The sequence below is a fragment of the Schistocerca americana genome, chromosome 6 (assembly GCF_021461395.2).
Source record: "Schistocerca americana isolate TAMUIC-IGC-003095 chromosome 6, iqSchAmer2.1, whole genome shotgun sequence".
Classification (NCBI taxonomy): Eukaryota; Metazoa; Arthropoda; class Insecta; order Orthoptera; family Acrididae; genus Schistocerca; species Schistocerca americana.
In genome coordinates, this window is record NC_060124.1 from 578,133,452 (window position 1) to 578,146,751 (window position 13,300).

A 13,300-nucleotide genomic window follows, 5' to 3' on the forward strand; every position below is an offset into this window, starting at 1 on the left:
AACTCCTCAAATGTGATAGAAAAAAGTGACAATTGACAATAAAATCCAAACAGAATACAGATATAAAGTGTTCAAATGTTATAATGTTCACTTGCTTCAAATGTCTATTAACCTAAATTGGTCAATATTAAATTTCCTCATGTTAACTTGACAGTGCTCACTTATAAAATATGGTTTACTACAATTAACATTACAGTTCTTTTGTTTTGTGTTTCAAATGATATTTGCAAGTAAGTGAGACATTGTTCCGTCAAACATAAAGCAATAAACCATGCACAAAAAGTACGTCACATTAGGGAACTTTAGCCCACTAAAGAATGGGTGTGGTGTTCTATACATGGTCTCCTTAATAAATGAGCTACACTTTCTAAAATTCTTCCATTAAACCAAAGTCGACCGTTCGCCTCACCTTCCCTACTATCATCCTTACATACCCATTCCATTTCATATTGCTTTGCCATGTTATGCTAGATATTTAATTGACATGACTGTGGCAAGCACTACACCACAAATATTGTATTAGAACATTACAGGATTGTTTCTCTTACTCATCTGCATTAACTTTCTCTCTCACCCTCTTTTTGAGCAAGCTGCCCTCTTCTCACCAAACAGAAATTCTATGTAAGTCATCCTGTAACCTTCTACAGTCGATCAATGATGAATCTGTTGTATACTACAGCGTCAGCAGCAAACAACTCCAGATTGCTTCTCACACTATCCATCAAATCATTTTTGTAGCTAGAGAATAAGAGCAGTCCTATAATTCTTCCCTGGGGCACTCCTGACACTGCCATGGACAATGTACTCTGCTTCATTACTTAAAAAATCTTCAAGCCACTCACATATCTGGGAATCTATTCCATATGTTCAGAACTTCATTAACTGTCTGCAGTGAGGCACCATGTCAAATGCTGTCCAAAAAATCTAGAAATATGGAATCTGTCTGTCGCCCACCACCTATGATTGATTGTTGATTGATCTGGGGGAGGGGACCAAACACTGAGGTCACTGGTCCCATCGTGTTGGGGAAGGAAATCAGCTGTGCCCTTTCAAAGGAGCCATCCCGACATGTGCCTGAACTGATTTTGGGGAAATCATAGAAAACCTAAACAAGGATGGCCGAAGACAGGATTGAACCGCTGTCCTCCTGAATGTGAGTCCTGTGTGCTAACCACTGTGCCACCTCGCTCAGTCACCACCTATGGTTTACAGAATATTGAATGACAAATGGGAAATCTTGAGTTTCACAGAAATGGTGCTTTCTGAATCCGTGCTGATTTGTGGACAGAAGTTTTCTGTCCCAAGGACTTTAATGAAATTATAACGTTATTGCATAGATAAAAAAGATCTACTCACCAAGCAGCAGTACGAAAACACACATGTGAAAGGTATTACATCTGTAAGCTTTCAGAGTCAGTGGCTCCTTCTTCTGGCAGGAGGGTTGAAGGGGAAAGAAGAGAGCTGAAGGAAAAGGAGTGGTGAGATTTAGGAAAAGGGTTCTAGTTCAGAAGTCACCCAGGACCCAGGGTCAGGGGAGACTTACTAGATGGGATGAGAAGGAAAGACTGACTGATGGGGACTTCATCGCACGAGATCTGAAAACCTCAGAGCTTAAAGGTTGAATATAGGGTGATATGCAAGACAGAGATTATTGCTAAAATGTGTTCAAGTTAATAAGAACAAAAAGCTAAGTGCATTATATGTCATAGAGTTGGGAGGGGGAGATAAAAAATAGACAGAGCAGAAAAAATGTAGAAAACTAAACCAGAATGACGAAAGGAATTGTTACTGTGAAGAAATGTTGAGACCGAAGAAATTAAAATTAATCACAGGTGGGTGACGAGAACCAAGGACATATTGTAGCACTAGTTCCCACCTGTAGAGTTCCGAGAAACTGGTGCCTGGGGGACACCAATCTCCACAATATCCTTGTCAGATACTATGCTCCTTCTGCACTCATCTCCCTACCCTATGGCTCCTACCCACGTGACCGTCACTGCTGCAAACTTGCCCTACTTCCATCTACACTAGCACTGTAACTGGCAAAACATTTACTACGAAACAGAGAGCCACCTGCGAAATGGCATGTCATATACCAGCTGTGATGTAACATTGTTTGGTCCTTTACATCAGCATAACAACTACCAAGTCAGCAGTTAGAATGAACGGGCATAGGCAGAGGGTGTATAATGGCAACATGCAATAACCTGTTGCAGCACGTGCATTAGAACATGACAGTCATGACCTCAGTGCCTATTTCACAACACGTCATCTGGATTCTTCCCCAGACACCAGTTTCTCAGGACTTCACAGGTAGGAGCTGGTGCTACATGTCCTTGGTCCTCACCAGCCCACCTGGCCTTAAGTTTACATTAATTTCTTCAGTATCAGCATTTCTTTGTAGTAACTATTCCTTTCTTCACTCTGTTTTAGTTCTCCACCTCTTTCGTTTCCTGACGTATGTTTTTCGCCACCCCCTCCCAACTCTCATCACATGCAATTCACTTCGCTTTTCAATGTTTAACTGGTGCACTATGTTTTAGCAGTAATCTCTGTCTTGCATATTACCCTATCTTCCATCATTACACTCTCAGGTTTTCACATCTCCCGCGTTGCTGTTCCCAACAACCAGACTTTCCTTCTCATCCCATCCAGTAAGTCTCACCCTGATCCTGGGTGACTTCCCCGAACTCTACTCCTTTTCCTAAATGTCACCAGTCCTTTTCCTCCACCCTTCTTCCTTCCAATTCAGCCCTTCTGCCAGAAGGAGCTACTGCCTCCGAAAGCTTGCATAAGTAATACCTTTTATATGTGTGTTCCCCAGCTGTCGCTTGGTGAGTAGATTTTTTATCTATTCAATTACATTATATTTTCAAGGAATTTTATGATATCCAAACTTCATTATGCTCAGGTATTTTAACCAATGTTAAGGACATTGGTCTATACATTTGCAGCTCCATTCTTTCGTCCTTCTTATGTACAGGAGACCCCCAAGCATTTTTCCTGTAGCCCGGGGTGTGAAATTTCACTAGGCATAAATCAGCAATAAATTCTGGGTAAGAAAGGGGCCATTGCCGTAGAGTACTCTTTAGTAAACAAAGCATTATTGATTTGATTGATGCATAAAGGGAAGACCAATTCTTGTTTGCTGATAAAACTTCTGCCTATTAAAACAAACATCTGCATCTCAAACAGCCATTTTGCTACAAAACAACTCACTGCAGACCTTAAAACTTGAGACAGCATAGGCAGGAAAGTTAGCCTTCACCGATGCCCTGTAAGGCATGCAGGATTATTGCTCAACTTGCTCCTTGGGGTATGGGCTTAACAGTAGTGTATTAATCATTTTGAAAACACAAGTGATTTATTAGCAGGAAACTTACTCTAAAATGGCTTCACATTCAACATCCCTTTGAATTTGTATAGAGACAGTGTCCCTCCCAAGGGACACCACATTACAGAAGGCACCTACGCAAGGAACACCACGTTAAAAAAGGCACCTTCATTGCTACGCTGGAGAGTTTTCACACTTTGACAGTCCAGGACCATCCTGGCAATAACACAGAAGGCACACACAAAACGGAAAGCCTCAACTGAAGAAACAAATGAAGTGTGTTTCACACCACAAGGCAGGGTGAAAACTGAGTAGTAGCAAAGCACTTCTGTAAGAAGTACAACTTGAAAGCAAAACTTGCTGGCCGAGAGGCAGCCTCACTACTGAGCTTAAATAAAATAGCACTTCTGATGAAGCTAATGGAAGATTAATAGCTCCAAAAAACCAACAAACGAGCCTCAGAATTAAATGATACTCCACACGACAAAATGATAGATGGGCTGGTCTAACAAATGCAATGTGGACTATACGAAGTCTGCATCAACTTGGAACTGCCACGGTGATGTGACTGCTCTGCAGGTGATGATATGGAAGGCTGAGGGGAGGAGTTATAGTCAGTGAGCAGATTGTGAAAAGAGGGATGTCATTCTATGCAACTGCAAAAAGATTGCATGTCTTAGCATTGACACATGTCTGTCGATGGTTCTCGAGCCTTGACATACACCCAGAGAGATTAGCGTGTGTCTGCTAGGAATAAAAAGGGTACGGTAAGTGAGCAAGACAGGCAGTGTCAGTGGGAGATGGATGAATGTTACAAGCAACAAATGTGGTGTCCAGATGGGCATCTAACTGCCGGATGAATAGGTGTCCCACCTCCAATGAATGTGATTTTGAGGGTGTCTGGCTGGTGGCGCAAGTTATTGATGCAATTCATTGTCATCTAAGTTGGTGAGTGAGTTTGGACCATTGCTAGTAACGACCTGCCACGACCCCTGTGATGATCAGGCAGAGAGTGATTACAAGAAAGTAATGTGCCTTTGGCTACTGAGTTGGCCCGGGCTGAGTTATCATTTTTGTGAGTAAGGATGTCCTCGTATTCCTGAAGCCACCCGTGGTCCTACCCTTGGTTCACCTCCTGCTGTTCCCTGTGTTTTGATGTGGGCTATTGCCATGAGCTACTTACTTGTTATTAAAATAGTTTCCCAAGAAAAGGCTACCACCTGATATATGAGTAAATTTACGTATTCTGTGTTCTTTTAAATGAACTAGTGCTCAAAGCACTTAATTGCTTGAAAAGGGTAGCAGCCTGGTATCTGAAAAACAATTTTGACTGTGTTTGGGTGGGCTAGTGCCAATAAGCTATTTATTTGTTGCTCATTTAATTTTTAAGAGGGGCCACTATCCAACATTTTCAGTAACTTTCACTTATTCAGTATTCTTTTAAATGAGCTAGTCCCCATAGGAATTAATTGTTTGCAAATGGGCAACAGCAGGGTATCTGAATAACAAATTTAAGTGAGTTTGAGGGGGTTAGTGGCTGTGAGCTATTTACTTGTTGCTAATCAAATTTTGAAGAGCGAGCTACCATCTATGATTTTGAGCAACCTTCTTTCTTTCTTTCTTTCTTTTTCTTTAATTGAACCAGTGGTAATATGTGTTGAAATTTTGTCACTGCTGCTTCATAATTATTTAGAACCATAAACTCATTTAGTATTTTCAAGTGACCGAGTGCGCATTAATAATTTGTGCTGTAACAGTTATTGTGTATTTTCAAGTGTGTTAGTGGTCAAAAGCTATCTGTCCATCAAGATTCTTAGATTATATTGCTTAGTAACAAGTTGTGTATAACCTTGATTGTTAATTAGATAATGTCCAATGGCTTTCCACTCCCGTAACTTTGCGCCCAAGCTTACCAGCTCCAACGTATCATTCCACACATGTCCTACCTGTGCTCAAAAGTGGGTGGGAATTCGAACATAATACACAAATACAGATATATCATAATGATGAATGCATGTGCAACAACTGGAGTTAGTGATGAAGAAAAGAACAACTTTTATGAAAAGCTAGACAGGACTATGGAGAACATCAGCAATGGGAATGTGAAAAATTGTATTGGGAATTTCAATGATAAGTTGGTGTAAGATGAAATCTGTAGATCCTCAACAGGAATAGGACGTCTAAATTCAAAGACAAACAGAAATAGGCTTTGGTTAGCCAGTTCTTCAGTAGCTTTTTCAACAATGCACAAGATTTTACTTATTCATTTATATAACATCTGAGGTACTCATTCTCTAATTTCATGTTTAGTATTTATAATATAGACTTACCTTATAGTACACATTTTTGTTAGTTCATACACTGCTTCAAAGCCATGATTCACACTCTGCGACAGTAACTGTGCAAATTCTTGATTGTTGAATATCTTAAGAGAACAACTGGGTGGTATTTTGCACACTGTACTCGGATGAAATCCATGATGGTGATTACAGTTCCGTGACTGTACAAAAATGGCACTGTCAGATTTATTTTGAGCATACACTTCACCTCCAATATAAACTAACTGAACACCTGGAACAAAAGAATTATCATTATTACAACTCTCACATGATGATAAAGAACACACCAATTGTTCTACAGTTTTCACCCTTATACTGAATCAAGACATGGTTTCTATAATTCATGCACTCGAACATCCAGTTTCTTTCTGCTCCTCCCCCCCCCCCCCCCCCTCCAGCCTAATAACTTGTCATCACAACGTTAATCAGACAGTGTTATTCAAAAAGTTATACAAGTCTTAGCTACCACAACAGAGTCAGAAATCATAGGCTGCTCTTCTCCATAGACATGATACGTTGAACTGGAGACAGCCATGATAAAAAGACACACACACACACACACACACACACACACACACACACACACACACACACATCAAAGCCCTGCTCAAGGATGTGGTTCAGTTGCTCCAGTCCAGGGTGGTACTGGGTGACAAAGGAGGGCACTCGTGTGTAGCTTGTTCTTGGCAGTGGTGGGAGGGTTGGGCAAGTGTGGGGATATGCACAGGGAATCTATTTGTTGACTAAAACTAGGGAATGGTGCCTGTCTGTGGAGGTCTTTGCAAAACCTTCAGTATACTGGGCAAGGGAGCTCCTGCTACTGAAGATACCCCATCCCCAGACAACCCGGCTGTATGGGAGTGAGTTTTTTGGCGTGCAAGGGATGACAGCTGTCAAAATGCAGGTACTGTTGGTGGGTTTAATGTGGACAGAGGTGCGCATGGATCCTTCAGAGAGGTGAATGTCAATTTCCAGCAAAGTAGCACACTGGGTTGAAGAGGACCATGTGAAGTGAATGGGAGAGAAGGTGAAGGAATGAGGGTAGGGTGTCCTGAGCCTGATTTCAGATAATGGAAATATCACCAATGAACCTGAACCAGACCAGAGGTTTCGAGTTTTGGGAGGCTACGAAGGTTTCCTCTAGACCGACATAAATATGTTGACTTGGAGGGGGAAGGATGTCATGTGAGTGCCATGACTGTGCCATGGATTTGTTCATATGCCTTCCCTTCAAATGAGATCTAGTTTGTTTTACGATATAGGTTGTAAGGAGTATGAGGAATGAAGTAGTGAATTCCGAGTCTGAAAGACTTGCGAGAGGAAGTGTTTAATACAAGAAGACCATGGGCACGGGAAGTGTTGGTGTATATAGGGAAGTTATGCCAACAGTGATGATTAGAGGTCCAGAAAGTAAAGGGGTGGGGATGGTGGGAAGTCTGTGAAATTAGCAGTTGGTATCTTTGATGTGAGAGGCTAAATTTCGGACAGCTGGTTGGAAGTGTTGGTCAATGAGAGCCGAAATCCTTTCAGCAGGAGTACAATAACCAGCTACAATCAGCAGCCAGCGAACCGCACAATAACCCTGGGTTCGGTGTGGGGTGGTGATGAGGTGGGTTGGTTGGTTGTTTCGGGGAAGGAGACCAGACGGCGAGGTCATTGGTCTCATCGGATTAGGGAAGGACGGGGAAGGAAGTCGGCTGTGCCCTTTGAAAGGAACCATCCCGGCATTTGCCTGGAGCGATTTAGGGAAATCACGGAAAACCTAAATCAGGATGGCCGGACACGGGATTGAACCGTCGTCCTCCCGGATGCGAGGTGATGAGGTGGGGTGGACTGCTGTGGCCTTCTGTGGGGTTGTGAACTACTGAGGGCTATGGCAGGATGGAGCCTCTCCATTGTTTCTAGTTCCATAGTTCAATACACAATACACCTTCGGTAACCTACTGTAGCCACATGCTCCACCCAACTGTTTTGGCCCCCCCTCTGCCCTGTCACCTCACAATTCACCTATTCTCATCCTTATTATGTGCTGCTCTCTGCAGGCACACCTGCCAATCTTTTCCCCTTCTCTATCCCTCTTAGCTCTGCTCCCTGTTCTTCTCCCTCTGTTCTTCTCCCTCAGCCTCATAACACTGTGCCTGAGAGCCTTGTCCCATCACATTTTCCGTGTGCTCCAGTACGCTGCACTGATCACTGATTCCTCTTCCCCATCTGTCCCTCCGATTCCTCTCCTTGCCCACACCACTCCAGATTGATACTCCTGCTAGATGCATTTCTGTTGTATCCTGGCCAGAACAGCCAGCGATGGCAGTTGTGTGTGTGTGTGTGTGTGTGTGTGTGTGTGTGTGTGTGTGTGTGTGTGTGCGTGTGTGTGCGTGCGTTTGTTTGTTTTGTTGTCTGGTGTAAATGTGTGGGTCTTTTTTTTTTTTTTTTTTTTTTTTTAAGGAGGCTTTGACTGTAGGCTTATATGTTGCAGTCTTTTCGTCATGGCTGTCTGCAACTCAATGTGTCATTTTTATGGTGAGTAACAATATATCCTTTTCATAACATTGTTGACATTTGAATCTGCACTTTCCATTGTCAGAAATTACAGTAAATTTAAATAATTGTAATGTTTTGTATGGGCACAAGTTGGAAGAAGGTGTGATAGAAAAACAAGAATCAGTACCTGGTATGTCAGGACACTGTTACAAGCAGGAAAAGTAGAAAACTTTAAAGGAGAGATGAAAAAGAATAATACAGGCCTAGAAGGAATTGCTAAGTTAAGATGGAATGGACATAGAAAATTGTTGTGTGATGAGTATGTGATGTACTATTCAGGATGACAAATAAAAGGAAGAAATGATGTAGGAGTGATTATCACAAGGAAAACAGTTATGTGTGTGTAAAATGTAGGTGTGCAAACAAAAGAGTATTGGCTTAAAGCTACATGGAGTACAAAAATATGTATTGATTATACAAGTGTATATGTAAATTCCAAAACATGATGACCAGTTTGTACAAGAAACATACAACATAACAGAGAAACCAATGGACGATAATCAAGGTTGGACAACTAGAATGCTGTCATGGCAAAAGGCAAGATGATGATGATGATGATGATTGGATTAAGGGGCACTCAACTGCGCGGTTATCTGTGCCTGTACAAATTTCCAATCTCGTCACTTTCAGGAATGTGATAAAATGATGAGGGCAACACAAACACCGAGTCATCTCGAGGCAAGTGAAAATCCCTGACCCCTGTAATGGATCTGGGAGATGTTATTTTTTTACCGTAATTGTCGATACTGAATTGAAAATGTTTTCTTATATTTTTTGTCAGAATTTATTATAATTTGTCTTATTATATGTTAATTTACTTCTGTTTTTGAGAGTAAAAGCATATTGATTACTATTAGAAAATGTATCGAAGAATAGCAAAGAAACTGATTGTGTAAATTATCTTTGACGCTGGAGTAGTCTTTGACTATAGTCAGTCCGAGTCGGAAGCTAACTCTTGGTGTGTGTTGACGGAAGAACAATGTGAAGGTCGCAGTCATAAATAATTTTGAATTATGTTAACTATTATTTTTATATTAACTAAAAAGAAGAAACTACATTTGAAGAAACTGTATTTGAAACACCAAAATGAGAGAAACACGTTGAACCACGTCTTTTCTGCAGCCGACAACGCTGCATTGTGGAATCATACTTAGACAACTGAAGCCAAGACTTATATTTGCTTGCAAACGTCTAATGGAAAAGGTACTGTCACGAAATATGGCAAATTTAAGTTTATAAAAAAATAGTGACCATATTTTCAACTTGTGTAATAGCCGGGATGCCATATTTCAACTGGGGACTGTAGCTGGGATATTGTGTTCACGAGATCTTCAACAGTGCTACGAGGAAGAAAATTTTTGTGTGTTAATACCAGTTTCTTCAGAATGTGTGTTACAGTGTTTGTGTTCATCGGGAAGTAAAAGTTTTGGAGAAGAAATGTTTCGGCAAAAAATATAATTTTCGACAGAAGAAAATACTTCAAGAATTTTGGTCAACAATCACATGGATGGAAAACGTGGTTTTGCAACAGTAGAAGAGTGTTCCAGATAAGTCACGAAACCCTCGTATTTTGTTAAAACAATATTTTTATCTTGTTTTGTATTGTTGTGTATAAATTTTTGTTCTTCACAATGACTTATGAGATTTTCGAGAGTATTGTGCCTAAAGTAGAAAGTAGTAATTTAATAGACTTCGAACATCAGGACAGGTCAAATGAAACAGAAAGAACCGATCAATTTGATTTAAAAAGTTTTCTTGTAAATTTCACGAAAGAAATTAAACAATCATTTGACGACAATAAGACCTACTGGGATGAAAAAATTGATAACATTTTGTTGTAAGTCCAAGCAGTCAATACCCAAGTGGGTGAGCTTTCGAACAGAGTTGGCAGTGTTGAGGAAAAAATTGAATCTGTGGAAGCAAAAGTAAATGAAATTGATGCTAAATTGAGCGGTGAAATTAATACTGTAAAAAATGAGTTACTGGTAGATAGGGAAAGAAATTTAATTGATTTTAATTAGATAAAAGGGGAAATTAAAAATTTGGATGAGAATACAAAAGTTTTAGTTAAAAATGTACAACAAGAAACTGACAATCGTTTGGTTACTCTAGAAGAAAAAGTAGAATGCAATGATTTGGAAAACAAAAAATCTGCCAAAGAACTTAGCGAAAAAATTGAAAGTTTTGACATTGAATTTCAAAGCAAAAATTACAACGTTAACACGTGTAATCTTATATCTAATATTCCAGTGAAGCACTTTTCGGTAGATGGACCCTTACATCCCGTTGATTTTATGCAGTATTGTAAGGATTGTTTTTTTACCTCACTCACCAGATGAAATAAAAATTAAATTTGTGAAAAAATTCTTGGAAGGGGAAGCTTTGATTTGGGCAAACCAGATTGTAACTTTGGGGATGACCTTTTCAGAATTTGAATCAAAATTTCTGGAAAAATTTTGGGATGATCTTAAACAAACTAGAATCAAAAGTGAATTTTTGAATGGGCGAAACTATAGGGAATCAGATGGGAACATGAAACAATTTTGCAAAAATGAACTTCAAAAACTTAATCATTTAACAAAACCTTTGGATGACTTGATCAAAATTGATACCTTAAAGAGAAGATTGCCATCAGCAATGCAGTTGAGTTTAGTTCATTGTCCTGATAGTAATGTAGAGCAGTTTCTCAATTATATTGAAAAGTTGGATAGGGTAACAACAAGAACACACAGTGGGTTTACTCAGAAAGGTAATGGTCAAAATTGGGGAAATGACAACTTTCAAAAAAGGGAACAAAACAATTATCATGGTGTCAGTCAAAATTCAGGGGGATATAACAATTTTGTAAAGAAGGACCATAATTTTTTTCCAAAACAAGAACAACATTTTCGCATTAATAATCAACAAAATAGAGAACACTTTAGGGATCAAAATCACAGAAATTTTGATAGAGATCAGTACAATAGAACAATCAGGTACTGGATGGCATAGGAATGGGATCAGAAATGCTGATCAGAGACATTGGCAGAACCATAATCAGCAGTTCAAACAGGAACCGGAAATAAAAAACGAGTAGACGCCCCCCTGAAGGTCCGCAAGGTTGAGGCAGAAGGTGAGCATGATGAAAGGACCAATGGATGTGACTATCATAAACCCAAACAGGTCAGTTCCAAACCTAAGCTATCACATGAGGTCATTAGTTGTTACTTATTGAAGAAATTTCAAGAGGAAAATAATAATGATAAAGATAACATTTTCAATACACAAGAACATACAGTAGATAAAAGTAATTGTGATTCATTTAATTTAACAGAGTTTTACACTTGGGCAGAAAAGAAAAACACTTTGTCGGATGATGTAATTTGCAATAGTTCAGAGATGTGTGTGAATGAAAGAGAGAATGCATGCTGTGAGAATGAAAATGTTGGTGAAAGGGATCTGGTAACTTTAGAAAGGGGAAATAATATTTTGGGGGATAATTTGAATGTGTATGACCTGAATATGTGTAATGATAATGATGTTGTTGATAAAGTTGATAATGATGGTAATGGTATTGATGATGATGTTGAGGAAAGGTATTTCATTAGTTTAAATAGGGAGTTGGGTATACACATGGTTGAAAATGGATTAAATAGTGAGAATATTATAGAAATTCCCAGGGATGTTACCAGGATGAATAATACTCGCAATCTGGGTGTATGTAAAAGTGTGAATTTAGATGTTGCTGGTAAAGAATCTGACTACACAAATAACGATGACACATGTATAACTTCTTACCTAAGTGAAACTTTTATAGATACTAATGATACACACACATTTCTTATGAATATATGGCTGAACAGTGAAACTATTTCTTTTGACAAGAACTTTAGAAAGATGCTTATTAATGTATGTGAAACTGTATGTCCTGAGTGGTGGAAAAAGATGAGATATTTTATTTTTGAAAAGCTGAAGGATAAGTACTTCAACAGTATACAATGTGATTTGGATGAAAATTCTTGGCTATTTGAGATAATAGAGAGTACTAATGACAATTTTGTATCTTGTGCAAATTTTATAACTGTGACAAATAATACATATAATGGTATACCATATGATTCTGATAAGTATAGGTTTGGGGAAATTGAAAGTGATTTATTACATGAGAATACAGGTTCTGAGAAAAGTGATCAATTTTGCAGTCCTTATATAAAAGTTCAAATTGGGTCATGGATTGGTAAATGTTTAATTGATACAGGAAGTGAGATCTCGGGAATATCTGAAAGATTAAGCAAAAAATTGAAAGTGGGGAAAGATTATGTTGAAATGCCAGTTGTTGGGGTAAAGATAAAAGGTGCTACTGGGAAGAGCAGTAAATTGGTAAAAAGCCAGGCTTTAGTGACATTTTTAATTGAAGGCAAGTTGTTCACACATGGATGTTTTGTAATTCAGGAATTTAATGAGGATTTTCTTTTGGGTATGAATTGGATAGTAAAAGTAAATACAGCATTTGATTGGGTTGGAAGAAAACTTTTGATAGAAACTAGTGAAAGGGAATACATTCAGACAAATTTTGTGAACACACTTGGTGATCAGAGTAATGGAAATTTTGACAGTATTAATTTACTAAAAGAAAATAGATTGGAGAATATTGAAATTCATAGATTTGATACTGATGAAGTTGAATTTGGGAATTTAGTAAATTTGAAAATTTCAGAAACACAAAATTTATCTGGGGAGCAAAAACAACAGTTAGAAAATCTGCTGTGGGAATACAGTGATGTTTTTAGTGACATACCTGGTAGGGTAAAGGGTTACCAGTGTGAGCTTCAGGTAAAACCTCATGAACCATTTTTCATAAAACCATACACTATTGCAATGTCAAAAAGACCTGCTGTTGAGAAAGAGCTGAAAAAGATGGAAGGATGTAATATAATAGAAAGGAGTATCAGTGCATATAATAATCCTCTAGTAGTAGTTTCGAAAAAAGATGGTGGAGTAAGATTGGTTTTGGACTCTAGACATTTAAACAAAATTTTGTTCAGACAGACAGACCATCCTGAAAATATTGATGAGTTACTCTATAAATTTACAGATATAAAATATA

General features: G+C 38.8%; 1 protein-coding gene across 4 annotated transcripts in view; it reads right to left on the reverse strand.

The window, feature by feature from the left end:
- Positions 1-13,300, reverse strand: part of LOC124619529 (protein mothers against dpp) — a 170,227-nt gene that overhangs the window by 60,009 nt on the left and 96,918 nt on the right. For all 4 annotated transcript variants that reach the window (XM_047145985.1, XM_047145982.1, XM_047145983.1 and 1 more), the window contains exon 7: positions 5,665-5,905. In XM_047145985.1, coding sequence (XP_047001941.1) covers positions 5,665-5,905 — 241 coding nt within the window. The remainder of the gene's footprint in view (positions 1-5,664; positions 5,906-13,300) is intronic.